The sequence below is a fragment of the Solanum stenotomum genome, chromosome 11, assembly GCF_019186545.1.
Source record: "Solanum stenotomum isolate F172 chromosome 11, ASM1918654v1, whole genome shotgun sequence".
Taxonomy (NCBI): Eukaryota; Viridiplantae; Streptophyta; class Magnoliopsida; order Solanales; family Solanaceae; genus Solanum; species Solanum stenotomum.
In genome coordinates, this window is record NC_064292.1 from 53,113,476 (window position 1) to 53,130,152 (window position 16,677).

Here is a 16,677-nt window from a genome sequence, read left to right on the forward strand (position 1 = left end):
TTGGCCATTAATTAATTGCTTACTGTTGTGCCATTAAGGTTATTTAGCAATAGAATTTCAATGTATGGATAATTTATTATAATACATCAACAAAACACTCAAACTTTGCCTTAACTGACAAGTAAAAGCACTCCAACTTTGAGAGTACACATCTAGACATCTCAACTTGGTATCAACTGACAACTAAACACTCCAACTCGTCCCCATTGTGTCTTGTCGCGACACATAAATCCTGGAGGTGTTATCATTTTGTAAGTTGGAGTGTTCAATTGGCACAGTGCATACGAGTTGAGCTGTCTAGATGTGTATACTCAAAGTTAGAGTTTGAGGTCAAGTTTGAGTGTCTGTTTAGTGTAAATACTGAACCTAAGGTTGAATTTCCTTTTGTTGTCATAACAGCTAGTCAATGAGAAAATGGTGTGCTGAGTTTATTATAGAGTAGGACAATTTTTGTTTATTATTGATGTTGAAAGTGTTTTCATGTGATATTGGTTCACTCTTAGACAAATGATGCAGCCCCCACAAGTCCCTATTATGTATAAGTGAAAGTTTGGGAGAGAGCTTTCACTTATCCTAAGCAATAAAGATATTAGATGGGCTTTTATTGCTTGTAGAGAAGGGAATGAATGAGGTTGTTGTCAATGTAAACAAACTTAAAACTTATGGTGGGTGGAAGTTGGGGTAGGGTAGTTAAACTCAGCTACCATAATAATGCACTGTTGTAGTGTTGTTCAATTGTACAGTAGTATAATCTATGTCCATTGCATTTATAAGTTATAGTTTACTTTAGGTCCTACATTTTCTAGGAGTCTTTTAGTCTTATCGTAGATTATAGGCCGGTAGAAAATATAGAGAACTTCTAGTAATTGTTGTTTTTATTTTGATTATACTATTAGATTAGGATGAGTTTAATGAGCGACATGATTAGTGAGGATTCATGTAGCCGATATTAACTTGCTTTGGATTGAAGAAGAAAGTAGTAGTAGATATATTATAGGACTAACACATAATGGTTGGTAGATGAGCATATGGTGGCATGGGCACATGGTAATCCNCCCCCCCCCCCCCCCCCCCCCCCCCCCTTGTTTTTTTTTAAAGAATAATGGTGTGGTGTTCGAGTCTATTTGTGTGCATCTTGATTGTCCTTCAGGATATCTGTTTCCTCTGTTATGTTGTTCGGACTCTTCAAAAATGTTGCTACATTTGTGTACTACTTTTGGAGGATTCAACATGCGCTTTCGAGTGCCAAGAAGTAATCTTGCAATTTTATTTTGTTTCATCTAAGAATTGAACCTTGGTCTCATATGTTTTTTAGTTGTTTGGTTATCTTTGAATCTTTATGACTCCTAAACTTATGCAGCTTGTGAGTATCGAATGACCAATCAGAGTTGTGGTGGAATAGACGTGATCCCTCAATTTTTAATAAGAGGTCTCGAGTTTGAGCTTTTATTATGGAAAAATCATGTTAGGGAGTACTATCTCCTTAAACGAGCCGTACACTGGCTGAATCTGGATTAATCGGGGCCTAATACGGGCATCAAACACCAAATGAGAAATTAAAAATGAAATAAAATGAGAATGTGAATGAGTGGGGGTCTGGTGATGGCCATCCAATTCTGAATCTACTGTTTTAAAACTCTTTGACTCTATAGATGAGTGTGTAGGGAATCTAATTGACCTTGAGTTTAAAACAATTATTTTTTAGCAACCCATGTGACATGTCCTCCTTGGGACATTTAAGAAGATTTGCATCCCTCCCTTTGCATAATTGAATTGTATATTTTTTTTTTCTTTTAGTCATCGTTCAAATTTTGAGAATTGAGAAGTTTTTGATAGAAAGTATTTCTCTTTTTAATAAATCCTATGCAACACGAATTCAAATTAGTCGTCATAAACCCCACAATCTACCTCCCACCTTTTGCTTAGGTCCACACCCTTTGGGATTATCATCCTAACCTCGACTTGACTTGGAACTCCAACCTTGACCCCGACCAAAGACCCAACCACCACCCTAACTCGAGATCCGATCTAACCCTAACCTAAGATCGACCTCCACCTTGACTTGACTAGAGAAGCAACTCGAGACTAGACCTCGACCTGTTACGCGACTTGTGACCCGACCTCGATCTAGAACTTGACCCCAACCTCAACTCAAGATCCAATCCCTACTGCAATATGGGACCTAATCGTGACCCTTGCACAAAACTCGAGTCCTTTTTTGGGGTCATGTCTAGGGTTGAATCTTGGCTTGGGTCTTGGCTCGAGGTCAAGTCTCTAGTAGGGATTGGATCTTGGATCGGTTGCGACTCTCGGGTCAAGTTTTATATTGATGTTGGTCTTTAGTTAGGGTCAAGTCCTGGGTTAGGGTCAGGTCGGAATTGGGTCTTGGGTCAAGTCAGAGATCCGAGTATGTTGTAAAGAGTGGGGGTCCAAGTCCAAAATTATAATATTTGCCTAGATTATACCAAATGCTTCTAGGATAATATATTTTTCTTATTCATTAAACATAAAAAAACATAAATAAGAAAATCAGTTATTCTCCAAAATATTTTCTAAGAAAACAATTTTCTCCGTACCAACCACAATCTAAAAGTAACTTATATGTTATTTATTTTTTTGTTGGGGGATAAGAATTTGAAGAGATTTTTAAATGTCATTAGTCATTACATTGGAATGACATTAATCGAATATTTCCTAAAAACTTGATAGGTTGGACAAAAATGTACATTGCTAAAATACTACTCTATGAGTCTAGGATTAAAAAGAAAATATATTTCCAAATTATAGGAAACAAGTGGCAAAAGGATAAAATAAAAGAGGACCATATGTGTGTATTGTATTAAATAGAAAATGAAGTCAAAGTAGCATGTGCTTCTCTGTTTGAAATGTTGGTACTCTCTCATCATTTATAAAGGGGCTAACAACATTATTGATTCCTAAATTATTAATAAATTTTAATTTTAGCAAATTTAATTTTAATTATTTAAATATACATTTTAAATTACTTTGCTAGTGAATATTCACAAATTTACCATACTTGTAAATTGTTCCATCACTTAATTTTTCACTTTTCATGTGTTATGTTAGGTTTGTACTATTAGTCGATATTTGACAACAATATAGTTCTAAATATAACATATTTCCTTCGTAAAGGGACCAAAAGCACACATTTTAGTTAATTTGAAGATTATGTGTTAGAGTCATAAATATCATGAGGACCAAAATTAGAATTTACCATCAATTAAAGGACTAAAAGTGCTATTTTCCCTTTATAAATTTGCAACTTTAGAGTTCTATTAGGGACAAGGGCAATACAAACTAACGATAACATATGAATGACCTCAAAGTACAACGAACGTTAAAATTGAGATACTTTGTATAATAGAGGGATACATTTGTCCCTTTTCGCTATATAATATTTCTACGATAACCATATAACTTATAAAAATAAAAATAAAAAAACTTGCTAGATATTGTGAAAAAGGTAAAAACTTACCCAAAATATTACATATATTGCTCAAATAATGTGTAACTTCCATAACTTACCTATATATACACACATATTACACAATTTGTATAACTAAAAACTTCCATGTTTTTGAGTATTAGCATATTTATCTATCAATATTTGTAACTTTATAGAAACTGTACATTTTTTCTGCTGTTCTAAAATTATAATTCATCCACTTTACATTTCTTATGCATCATATCTACTTCTTTAAACTGTGACACTCACAGATTTGATGTCCTTCCTTCTGTTAACGCGAAAATTAGCAGCTAATGTGCAATCTTTGCCTATCTCCATTTCTTGAATCTGCAGCATCTCGCGTTCATTTCATCCTTTTCAAGAACCTATACGTGGAAAATGAGCCGGTTGGATCAAACCAAGGTTGAAATCAATGAAAAAATGAGTTGATTTTGTCACCTCTACGAGTACCTGATGTACTGAAAGTCCATGTAGAGCAATGCTTTACTTTTCAGCTGACTCTGGATAGAGATCCGTCCAACATGTGTCCTCGTTGACAGCTTGTTTCCATCGTCTTTTGAATATCTTATACTCGTTGTATGATTGTCTTCTCACCTGAAGAAACTCACACACATAGCTAGAGTCAAAAAATGGCTTCGCGTTTTTGAATGAATATAAGAAGTGTGAAGTGTATGCTACTATATATAGTCGACCTCAACTAGCTTGAAATTGAGGCCAACTAAAAGTTGAACACAAAGTCAGGTAGATGTTTACCTCCACCCTGAAATTGGGAGTGTTGGGTTGAGATGGTGCCTGCATTGATGAAAAGACGCGTCAAAACTCATATGTAAACACATCTAACATGGTGGACACGATAAGAGGTTGTGAAGGAAGGTTAGTAGGTAGTAGAGTGTTGTCTCGCTTATTTTACCATATTAGTTGTCATAGTATTATTCATGTAGCTTCCTGTACTTCAATTTTCATATTATTTTGGTGACTTCTTCACTTCCACTATTTCTTTTTTCGACCAGCTTTGAAATGATTTTCCTTGAGCCGAGGGTCAATCAGAAACAACATCTCTACCTCCCAAGGTAGGAGTAAGGTTTGCGTACACTCTACCCTCCTCCCAGACCCCACTCGTGGGATTGCACTAGGTAAGCTATTGACTCTTTTTCAATATAAACATCATCGATCACTGTATAAAGTTATCTAACACATACTTGTTTTCCAAGGCTTGTGATGTTTTCTCCACCCACTGTCAAATTCTTCTGCATGATTGACATCAACAAGAAAATTAATTGTTTGACAAATAAGAAACGATGATTTAAAACTCGTAATATAACTCAAAAGAATGTTGTAAGTGTAGAGCACAAGCATAACAGGTTACACATTAGAGAGGAAGCTTTACTGCTGTCTATTGCTTAACTTTTCTCTCTATGGGTGAAATGAACTCAAAACAGTCGAGTTAATGGAGCGAATGTGTATGTACCAGACTGTCGATCAGGTATGAACATTAACCAAACGCGACTGATTCATTATATAGCTGTATATACATTTTTTCATGTGTCTGTTGCAGATTTCAAAGTTCATTCTAAGCATTCTTATGTGCTTGTTTTCGTCGTGTGGTAGTTACCTTCTTTTCAGGCTCCCCTAGTGTCGGAAGGCCATAATGAACGATGTATTCAGCATCAACAACTCCAATATTTTGAGTTCTGTCTCCCTATCACAAAAATGAACCAACAACTCATGACTGTAACTCAAACGAGCTATCGATACAACAGACGAAAAAAATGCCCTGTCTCAAATCTAAGAACTACCTGTGCACAGTAACCAAGCTGGATGTCTAAACCCCAAGCATGGATCAAGTCATTCTGCAAAACAACGATAGAAGGAATAAGAGGTAAATATCAATTACTCCTTCTGTTTCAATTCGTTTGTCTGGTTTTGACTTTGCACGGAGTTTAGGAAAGTAAAAAAGACTTTTGAATCTTGTGGTCTTAAACTAAAGAAAGGAAAGAGTAACTTTATTTCAACGACCAAATTTTAACAGTTAAATATATGTAATGCAGATATAGCATGACATATATAGTTGTTACTGACAATATAGTGTTTCTAAAAAGGAAAAACCTGGATCATATACCAGACGCAGCGCCAGGCAGCGTTGGAAAACACAGGAGCCATTACTTCTATCCACCTACAACATCAGAGACTCCTTATGAGTTACGCGAAATAATTGAGTTTCTATCATTTCCAGAGAGTAAAAGAGGTTACTACTGTAACAATTCGTAGTTATTTCCCATGAAGATATCCGCGACAAGGCATAAAACAAAATTAAGTTACCCTGTACAAGGAGGAGCCATACTGGTATAGTCACATCGAGTGCCAGTATCGCCAGCCTTATAAGTCCTTCTGCAATGTAATGTGTTAATCAAGTTTCAGCTTCAAAATCTATGGCCAAACATGAGCTTAAGACGGAAAATTGTTGACAAGAACCTGTGCACTCTTGATCTCCTCCCGCGGGCAGTAATCTGATGATGCACCTCTGATTTCCCCATATCTAGAGCTGGTTGTGAAATCTCAAGACCTTCATCTCTCACAATAGATATGTATCTACAAGGATGATGTAAGTTGGGTTCAGTAAATGCAGTACGTCGATTAGAATGCTTCGTATCTATTTTTAGTTCCGTCTTTTAATTTCTTTTATATGAGCTCCTCTCCTTACAGTCAAGTGGCTTCAACTCTTTAACATAAAAAGCCTGAACTACAGTGTAACTTTCGTCTCTGATAGGTGTCTTTTTCAAGACCAAAAGACGGGAGATCCTTGGGAGTGGATCATAGTTCAGATGGTACTCCTCGAGTACTCCCTATGTTTCAATTTGTTTGTCTGATTATGATTTGACACGGAGTTAAAGAAAATAAATGAGATTTTTGAATCTTGTGATCTTAAACATGTCATGTGGAAAGTTAGAACTAAAGAGTTGTCAAAAAGGGAAAAAAGAGACGTTCTTTTTGAAACAGACTAAAAAGGAAAGTATACCAACTTTCACATACCGTTTTGGGTTGAAATTTTCAACTCCGAGGTCTTCATCCCAGAGGAAGATATAACTGTACTCAGCAACTATATCTGGATGTAAAAATCTCTTTGCAAACCACCTGTTATTTTTCATAACATCGCGAAAAATGTCAAGAGAGTTTTGATCCAAGCACAAGACGTTTCTAGACTAAAGCAACTCCGTTTTGAGATGCAAATAGAAACTGTACCATTTTGTTTGATTCAAAGCTGAGATGTGTATTACACTGTTACTCCATTTAAAAGTCCTCCATCCATCGACATTACCATCGTAGTGAAAAAGCATCACCACGAAATCACTTGATAGAAACTACGAACCAATTCAATAAACGAAACTTATGGTATCTCTGTATGTCATAAAAATAAGCAAGGTAACAGAACACACACCTTTAGTACCATCTTGTTTACTGTTTCTTTTTGCTTTATCCCAACAGCTGCAGCAAATAAGTACTTTGAAGGCACTTTTTTCTGTTAAAAAAACAAAACATGTTAGTGGCATACACCTTCCGTTTCAATTTGCTTGTCTTACTTTTCTTTTTCAACAGGTAAGTTCAAGTCTGCATTTAGAACTTATGAGGAACGCGGAGAAGATGGATATGAAAATAACCTCTGGATAACCCCATAATGGCCGTCTTTCAAAGTTAGACGTCTTGGCGATGATACCTTCAGGTAATGTCTCACTTCCATTAGGCCTGCATTGATTCTAAAATGGATGACACAAATTATTTACGTGAAGAATATAATCAAGGTACTCAGAAACCAACAAATAAAAGAAGAACAAACCTCACATGATCTTCGTCCTTTCCACCGCGAACTTCTCTGCATAATAGAGTTCTTATGATTATCATCCATTCACATTTGTGCATCACTTGAGCAACAATTTACACAGAACTCAAAAATACACCAACTTTCCTTTTTAGTCTGTTTCAAAAACATGTCTTTTTCCATTTCTAACAACTCTTCAATTTCAACTTTCCACATAACATATTTAAAACCACAAGACATATCCAAAACCAGACAAACAAATTGAAATAGAGGGAGTACTATCTTGTTCGTTATTACAACTTCATCTTGAAACAGAGAATCTTAGTTTTTACTCGCAAAACTTCAACCTTTTCAAAGCGATTCATGTCCAAACACAAACGAAACAAGTACTCCTTTTCAATTTCAACTTCAACCAAATATGTATGTTCAAACGGGGAACATCAAGCAGGGGATGTTCCATAAACTATAGAAGAGGTCAAGAGAATACGACATGTACCTGATTATCATTTTCTGTAAAGTCGCCCCCTAACAAGAGAATCAAACACAAAAACGAAGCTGTAGGAAAGATCGCGTAGAAACATGACCTTCTGATTTTCGGATCTTTAAGTAGTGACACCTAAAAATACCAAAGAAAGAGTCTCATTTAGCACATTGAACTGAACATTGCAAACAAACAACAAGCTATGTTGCATTACTATAAGCTATAAGCTATGTTGCTTGGACTCCTCAGAAATGATGTCTGGTGCGTGTCTGATCCTCCAAAAGTAGTGTATTTTTTAAGGATCTGACACGGGTGTAGAAGCATTTTTCGGAGAGTCTGAACAACATAGGCTACAAGATCATATATGTTTTGCATTACTCTAAAACTCTCTAAAAAAGATAACATGAAACATCAAGATAGTGACTTTCTTCTTTGACAACCAAGTAATCCCCGTTAACGAAAAAATATGATAAGAAAATCAAAGCATTATGTACAACAACTCACTTCCCCGTATCAATGGCTTACACAAAAACTACTCATGGAGTCGAACTCGAATCAACTATATAACCAACCGTCAAGGGCAGAGTCAAGTGAGAGCAAGGAGGTTCGATGGGAAATTACACTATATATACAATGTTAAGATTGTTTTTATTAATTAACATTAAATTTGAAGTATTTATTGAATCACTTCTTCAAATTTTGATGTCATTAATGAAATTTCTGACTCCGCCATTGAATAGAATCTAGCATTCTCGACATAGAAAAATGCAAAATTTTTATACATACATTAAATTTGGAACCCATAAATTTCAAAAGTACTAACATTTTCAATCATAAGAACATGAACTCATCAAATTCAAATCTTAATAACACAAACAACATTGCATGAACTTAACTATTAATCAATGCTAAACAGATGCAAATACTACTACAACAACAAAAACAACATATCCCCCGTAAGTGGGGTCTGGAGAGCGTAATGAGTACAACGTACAATACCTACAAGATAGAAAGATTGTTTCTGATAGACCCTACATACAAATACATTGAAATAAAACAGAAAAAAAAAACTTACAAATGGCCTCATGTTCTTTGAAACAAACAAGAATAATCAACTTGCTGCCTTTGCCTTTTTTTTCATGGATTCAACATTTTTTTTAATAATAAAGAAAGCATTTTTTTTAGAAAGCAAATAAAAAAAAGGGTATTTTTCAAGATTCAACCTTTTTTCAAAATTTGAGAAGAAAAAGAAGAATTGTTAGAGAAAACAATAAGATGGGGAAATTGTAGGAGAAAAGAAACTTGGTCAATTTTTTCAATGATGCCTATAGTGGGGGGATGTTGTGGAAGATATTGCGCGGTTTTCAACTACCAATATTTACACACAAAAATAATATGAGAATTAATAAATAAAATATATTTCATGTATTATGTTATTAACATATTTTATTTTGATATTATAAAAATTATGTCAAAGGAAAAAAGTCAATATATTTTTTAAAAGGGAAAATTGTACATAATGGCAAACTATTAATTCAAATTAAATGGTATAACCACACTTTGATTTAATTGTGCCCTGTAGCAAACTGTTTGCCGGTCGCCTCTCTCCCTCAAACTCTCGCTCGCCACTCTCCCTCTCTCGCTCGCCTCTCTCGCTTTATACAAACAAAAATGTATAAATTGTGTTTCTGTTTGTATAAATCGAGAGAAAATTGTATATACACATGCAAATACATATATTTTCGTCTTATACACTTATAATTATACAATACAAATATTCCTCTGTCCAGTTTGCCTTTCTCTCTTTCTCGCTTTATACAAACACATATTATACAAAATACAATGTATAATACTATAATTTATGTTTGTATAAAGCGAGAGAGAGAACGATATTTGATATACAAACGTTCTATTTCGATTCAATTGTATACAAATTCAAATTTTATGCAGATATACAAACACATAAAATTAAATTGAGAGACTCTTAACGATTTATACAAATGAGAGACTGACAACAATTTATACAAATGGCCTGCCAGCGAAATTATACAAATCTGAAGAGGAGCCAGCGAATTATACAATTGCTTCTTTTGTATATATGTATAGCGAAATAGCTTAGTCATAGCATGTTTGCTATGGAGCGCAATTATGCAAATTTTGCTATAACATACAAATATGAATTTTGTGTTTGCTATATGTGAAGGTTGCTCTTTTTAAAATTGACTAGTAAATAAATAAAGGGAAAATGGATAAATATACCCCGAAGTATTGTAAATGGTATGCAAATATCCTCCGTCATACTTTTGGGACATTGGTGCCCCTGCCATCCAAAAACTAGAGCATATATGCCCTTCACTCTAACGGAAGACTAAATAGGGACACGTGGCACAATCTTATCCGTCGATAAATGTTGGATCGGTGGATATGATTATGACACGTGTATGTCCGTTATTATAAAAGGTATATATGCTCTAGTGTTTGGACGGCAGGGGCACCAATATCCCAAAGGGAAAAAGGGTAAATATATCCCGAACTATCGTAAATGGTATGTAGATACCCTCCGTCATACTTTTGGCACATTGATGCCCCTGCCGTCTAAAAACTAGAGCATATATGTCCTTCACTCTAACGGAAGACTAAATAGGGACACGTGACACAATCTTTTCCGTCAATCAAGAGCATATATGCTCTAGTTTTTGGACGGCAGGAGCATCAATGTCCTAAAAGTATAACAGAGGGTATTTGCATACCATTTACGATAGTTCGGCTATATTTATCTTTTTTACCTAAATAAAAAGAAGGAATGAATGGGATTTAAATTGGCTGGGGAAAAAGAAGATTTTAGTTGTGATGTGTAAATGTGGACGCTTGTTCAAACGCCTCCTCTTCCATCTCCTCCATGTGTTGTGCAAAATCCTTATTCATCATATCGTCGCCGTCGCTTCTCAATCGCGTTTGGCCATTCTACTGGTAATAGTAAGAGTATCAAATCCATTCCGCGTTGTAATTACAACGATTCTATCCAATCATTTTGCAAAAAAGGACAGCTCAAAGAAGCCCTTCAATTCCTCTCTCAAGAACCCAATCCCACTCAACATACTTACGAGCTGCTCATCCTCTCCTGCTCTGAAAAACACTCCTTCTATGATGCTTTAACTGTTCACCGTAAACTTATTGATGATGGGTTCGAACAAGATTCATTTTTGGCTACTAAACTCATTAATATGTTCTCTAATTTCGACTCTATTGACCATGCCCGCCAAGTGTTTGATAAAATTTACAACCGAACTATATTCATTTGGAATGCCTTTTTCAGGGCATTGACATTAGCTGGACATGGTGTGGAGGTTTTGGACTTGTATAGACATATGAATGCCATTGGAATAATCCCATCTGATAGGTTCACTTATACATATGTCCTCAAGGCTTGTGTTGTTGCCTCTATACCAAAACATAAGGAAATTCACGCCCACATATTCAGACATGGTTATCACACTCATATACATATTATGACTACCTTAATTGATGTATATGCTAGGTTTGGTTCCGTACAGAATGCAACTTGTGTCTTCTCTCAAATGCCACAGAAAAATATGGTTTCTTGGAGCGCAATGATTGCTTGTTATGCAAAGAATGGAAAACCTCTTGAAGCATTCGACGTTTTTCGTGATATGATGACCCATGTTTTGTTACCAAACTCGGTGACAATGGTTAGTGTTGTTCAAGCTTGTGCAGCACTGGGTGCACTAGAGCAAGGGAAGCTATTACATGGATATATACTAAGAAAAGGGCTCGACTCTATTTTGCCTGTTCTCAGTGCCCTTGTGACAATGTATGCAAGATGTGGTGCTTTAGAATTGGGACGAAGAGTGTTTGATCAGATGGGAAAGCGGGATGTTGTTGCATGGAATTCCATGATTTCAAGCTATGGAATACATGGATTTGGGGCCAAAGCAATTGAAACTTTTAGAGAAATGATTCGACATGGAGTGTCACCAAGTCCAATATCATTTGTTAGTGTATTGGGAGCTTGCAGTCATGCAGGGCTTGTTGAGGAGGGGAAACAATTATTTGATTCAATGTGGAAAGAACATAAAATCTACCCTAGTGTGGAACACTATGCTTGTATGGTTGATCTTCTTGGAAGAGCCAATCAGTTGGAAGAAGCAGCTATAATCATTCAAGATATGCGGATTGAACCAGGACCCAAAGTTTGGGGTTCTCTTCTTGGATCATGTAGGATTCATTGTAATGTTGAACTTGCAGAGAGGGCAAGTAGAAGGTTATTCGAGCTTGAACCCACAAATGCTGGGAACTATGTACTTTTGGCTGATATTTATGCAGAAGCTAAGATGTGGGATGAGGTTAAACAAGTAAGGAAGCTTTTGGAGGCCAAGGGATTGCGGAAAGTGTCTGGTTGCAGCATGATTGAAGTAAAGAGGAAAATCTACTCTCTCCAGTCAGTTGATGAAATTAACATCCAAATTGAGCAAATTCATGCGTTGTTGCTAAAACTATCAACGGAGATGAAACAGAATGGGATGTATGTCCCAGATACCAGAATTGTGCTGTATGATCTTGAAGTAGAGGAGAAAGAACGTATTTTGTTGGGTCACAGTGAGAAATTAGCAGTTGCTTTTGGCTTGATTAATAGCAGCAAAGGAGATCCTATAAGGATTAGTAAGAACTTGAGGTTATGTGAGGACTGCCACTCATTCACCAAGCTCATTTCAAAATATACAAACAGAGAGATTCTAGTCAGAGACATCAATCGATTTCATCATTTCACCAATGGGGTTTGTTCATGTGGAGATTATTGGTAGACTTGTTCTCTTTCCTCTAACAAAGCCACCTTGCATAAACTCTATTCCGTTTTATGTATTATCCGTTAAGTTTTCGTTTTGTGAACACTCTTTATCGTTTGGTTTGAATACAAGTTATGCTGGGAAATGTAGCATCCTCGCAAGTTAGTTTTGAAGCTTCACTAGATGTACATCCTCCATGGACCTGATTCTGATGCAACAATTACAGGTAACTTTAGACATCCTTTCAACTGATGCAGACTCAGACAAACAGAGGCACCAGCAGGATATACTTCTAATTGTGCAAGTTCTCTAAACAACTATGTTTGATCAGTAGAAATACTCTAAAAAACGTTCAATTGACTACCCTTTGGTCTATGTAGCTCCGCGACTAGCCTAAATGATTGAAGACAGGGGAATGTTGGAACAGAGCTTGTCTTTTAATTTTTAGTGTGTTGATGATTAATTGTGTTTTGATCTTACGAGCAGATAGTCGCGATCAAACAACTTAATCTCGAAGGCCTTCAAGGGAACCAAGAATATGTTGTGGAGGTACTTATGTTGATTTTAATGCATCATAACAATCTTGTGATACTGCACTCATGGAGAACAGAGGTTTTTGGTTTACGAGTTCATATAACGCTATACTTTTCTATCATAGTGATTAGTTTCTCTTAAAGAGCAATTCGTTCAGAGTTCATATAACGCGATAGTTTTCTATCTTAGTGATTAGTTTTTCTTATAGAGCAATTCGTTCCGAACTCAGTTGACTTCTATTGTTCTTTATATTACACATCCTTTTATTTTTGTCCTCTAAGATTGATTTGTTGCAAAATTAGCCAAAAATGAATGACTATATATATGTGTGTGAGAATGACAAAGAGGGGCAAAAGAGAAACATAATTGAAAACAAAAAATTATTGTACCATATATATATATTATTAATTTAATAAAATGACCAAAAGAATAGTGAACCATATCGAATAATTTGTTACGTGTAATATTAACTGCAAACCACCTCTAAATGCAATACAACTGCCACTAAATTTAGCATTTTGATTCAACAAGATTCTTGGCTGAAGGGGAAGAACCTTACTACGCTATAAGTCGTTGGATCGGTGAGAAAGGGACAAAAGAGAAGATCAATTTTCATTCATCCTTACTAAATTTTTAACAATGTTCAAAAAAAGTCATCAAAATAGTAAAAAGAAATTGTAATGACGCATTGCAATTGAAATCATTTTTTTTTTGTTTATATGAAGAAACCTTGTAGAATGGGACAAAAGAGAAAGATCAATTTTCAATTATCCTTGCCGTAATTCTTAACAGAGTTCATAAAAAGTCATCAAATTGCAAAAAGAAATTACAATAGTTACATGAATCACTATGACTTACAGTAAAGATTAAGCTTCATGAAATAGAGGAAGTAAAATTTTGAGGAATGAAACACACTTCATAAGAAGTCTAATTAATGTATTTGAGTTCGACCCCCTATAGAGGAAAAAAACTTACAAATAATAGGAGTCTGGAGCCAAAAGGGCAAAAAAAAATTGTCAAAAATTTCAAAAGGGCACATCAAATTTTTTTAAAATCAAAAGAGCAAAATCGCTCTTGACGAAGCGATTTCCCTCTGACACAATGACTAAAGCGATTTTGTCCAATTTTATTTTATTTTTTTAATTAAAATTCGCTGCCCTAGCAGTGATTTAAGTCGAATATTTTTTTACTTTACACATCGCTGCAGGGACAGCGTTTTTCATGGGTAGTGCTATTATTTTCATGCCCATTATTAATTATTAATAATATAAAAATGCCTATTCATGCCTATTATTTAATAATATAAAAATGCTTATTCATGAAAATTTGTAGGTCACATTCAGATGACCTAAGCAATGTCAGTGGAAATAAGTGGCCTATGTTAAATAGTCGTGTCATACCCCCTAACCGTGACACGCACACACACAAAAAAAAGTATATTTGAGAGCTTTTAACTGAAAAAATCTATAAAAACTGAGGGCTGGCATAGTACTACGGTTTATTGTTAGCGGCTCATGACGTACGCAACTTCTTAATAAAAATAGCTGCCTTAGCAGCGATATTTCTAAAAAAAATAATCTTTTTTTTTTTAAATCGCTGATATAACAGCAATTTTGATTAACAATAGACATGAATAGACATTTTAATATTATTAATAATTAACAATAGGCATGAATAGATATTTTATATTATTAATAATTAACAATAGGCATGAATAGACATTTTTATATTATTAATAATTAACAATAGGCATGAATAGGCATGAAAATAATAGCACTAGGTATGAAAAACGCTTCCCTTGCAGCGATGTGTAAAGAAAAAAAAAATTCGACTTAAAATTGCTGCCACAACAACGATTTTTAATTAAAAACTTTTTTTTTGGACAAAATCGTTGCTAGAGCAGCGATTTTTAGTCATTGTGTCAGAGGGAAATCGCTTCGTCAGGGGCGATTTTACCCTTTTGGTTTTAAAAAAATTTGATGTGCCATTTTGAAATTTTTGACAATTTTTTTTGCCCTTTTGGCTCCGGACTTCAAATAATAGTGGTAGAAATAGAAGTTTTGCTTACTAAAGAACCAAATGTAATGAATTCAACCATTCCGTCAGCTTTTTGAGTTGTGGACTGAGAGGTGCAAGAATAGTAATGTCGCATTGCAATTAAAATCAATTTTCTTTGTTTATTCTTTCTTCTAATGGTGCCTTGGAATTAAGCGTTGGATTTTTAAATGTGTGAATAAAAAATGAAGAATTGTGACTTTTGTGAAAAAGTTGTGATTTTTATGAAAAATTGTGACTTTAATAAAAAGTTGTGATTTTTGCGAAACTTTTATGAAGAGTTCTTTTCTAAAGGATTGTGACTTTTAAGAAGGGTTAAATAAGAATCCTAATCTGTGAGGGTGCCACATAGGTGAGTCGACTGTTATAAACAAGCGGCAACGTTTATGAAGAGTGGTAAAACAATGAACAGGAGAAACAATTGTTGAAGGCTGAAGCAGCGTTCCTATTGTAGAGGAGAAGGTTTTTTTGGAAATAAGTAAATAAAAAGAGAATTCTTGCTTCTGGTGGCGCTACGTCATAGGATTGAGAGTTCTCTTTATATGTATATATATATATATATGATAGTGTAGTTTTTTCGCCTAACCGACTCTATCCCTGCTCCCTGCCCCACAAAGGTATGGACATAATTTGTATACGTTCTATTATTTTTGAACTCTGATCCACTTATGAGATTAAATTAGATATATTGTCGTTGTTGTTATATATTCTTTTGTTTGCAATTTTTGAGTCATTGAGTATGTAATATAATGACGTTAAAATTAATTACGTATGCAGTATAACGTGAATATTTTTTTTAGTATTAATGCATTCATATTTGATTTTACATCGTGAGTTTTAAAAAAAAAATCATAAATAACTGCCTTTGACTAAATATTCGTTGGAATAAGTATCGATAGAAGAAAATAAATTCAGTCAACATAAAACGTATAAGACAAGTATTTCAATAATCAATTAATTGAATTTTAACTAATACTTTAAAGTATTTTTAATGTAATATTTAGTCCTATTTAAAATTTGACGATTAATTAATTAGTGAAACAATATTGGGGAAAAAAAATTAAATTTAAAAGATATTTTATATGCCACTTTGCCAACTTGTATATTTGCTATTAGATTGATCATCATCAATTGCAACTAATATATTTTCATCACATGAATTACTACCTTTTGGCTTTGAACATTCAAAAAAAAATGTCAAAAAGATAATTTCTAAGAGTCAATTCAACATTCTTAGTATAGTATTTCAATTTAGTATAGTATTTCAATTACTCGTTCTATCTTAGTTCATGCGACACTTTTTTTTAAGTTAGCCCTCAAAAAATTCTCTATTTTCTTAATGAGATGATAACTATACAAATATATAACGTTTATTTTAGTCACAGTTTAATTTCAAAAATCCTCTTTTCTTAGTTTTAATTTTTTTTATCACATTATCAAGGACATGACTCTTGATAGGAAGGAGTGGAGGTTCCGTAGTATGGTAGAAGATTAGCAGGGA

The 16,677-nt window shown here is 34.6% G+C and overlaps 2 protein-coding genes across 2 annotated transcripts; one reads left to right on the forward strand and one right to left on the reverse strand.

Moving 5' to 3' along the window:
• Positions 1-3,573: 3,573 nt before the first annotated feature.
• LOC125845175 (uncharacterized) lies at positions 3,574-8,977 on the reverse strand. The gene is made up of 16 exons (XM_049524620.1): positions 8,858-8,977; positions 7,798-7,917; positions 7,320-7,355; positions 7,144-7,239; positions 6,924-7,004; positions 6,728-6,846; positions 6,518-6,619; positions 5,960-6,076; positions 5,807-5,875; positions 5,594-5,660; positions 5,284-5,337; positions 5,100-5,186; positions 4,687-4,734; positions 4,241-4,279; positions 3,938-4,081; positions 3,574-3,852 (listed from the first exon to the last, which is right to left on the reverse strand). Exons 1-15 carry the CDS (start codon positions 8,867-8,869, stop codon positions 3,971-3,973), a joined length of 1,158 nt encoding a protein of 385 aa, XP_049380577.1. The 5' UTR covers positions 8,870-8,977; the 3' UTR covers positions 3,574-3,852; positions 3,938-3,970.
• Positions 8,978-10,617: 1,640 nt separating this feature from the next.
• On the forward strand, positions 10,618-12,726 carry LOC125845173 (pentatricopeptide repeat-containing protein At3g46790, chloroplastic). Its single transcript, XM_049524618.1, has one exon. It carries the CDS (start codon positions 10,641-10,643, stop codon positions 12,603-12,605), a length of 1,965 nt encoding a protein of 654 aa, XP_049380575.1. The 5' UTR covers positions 10,618-10,640; the 3' UTR covers positions 12,606-12,726.
• The last annotated feature ends 3,951 nt before the right edge of the window (positions 12,727-16,677 follow it).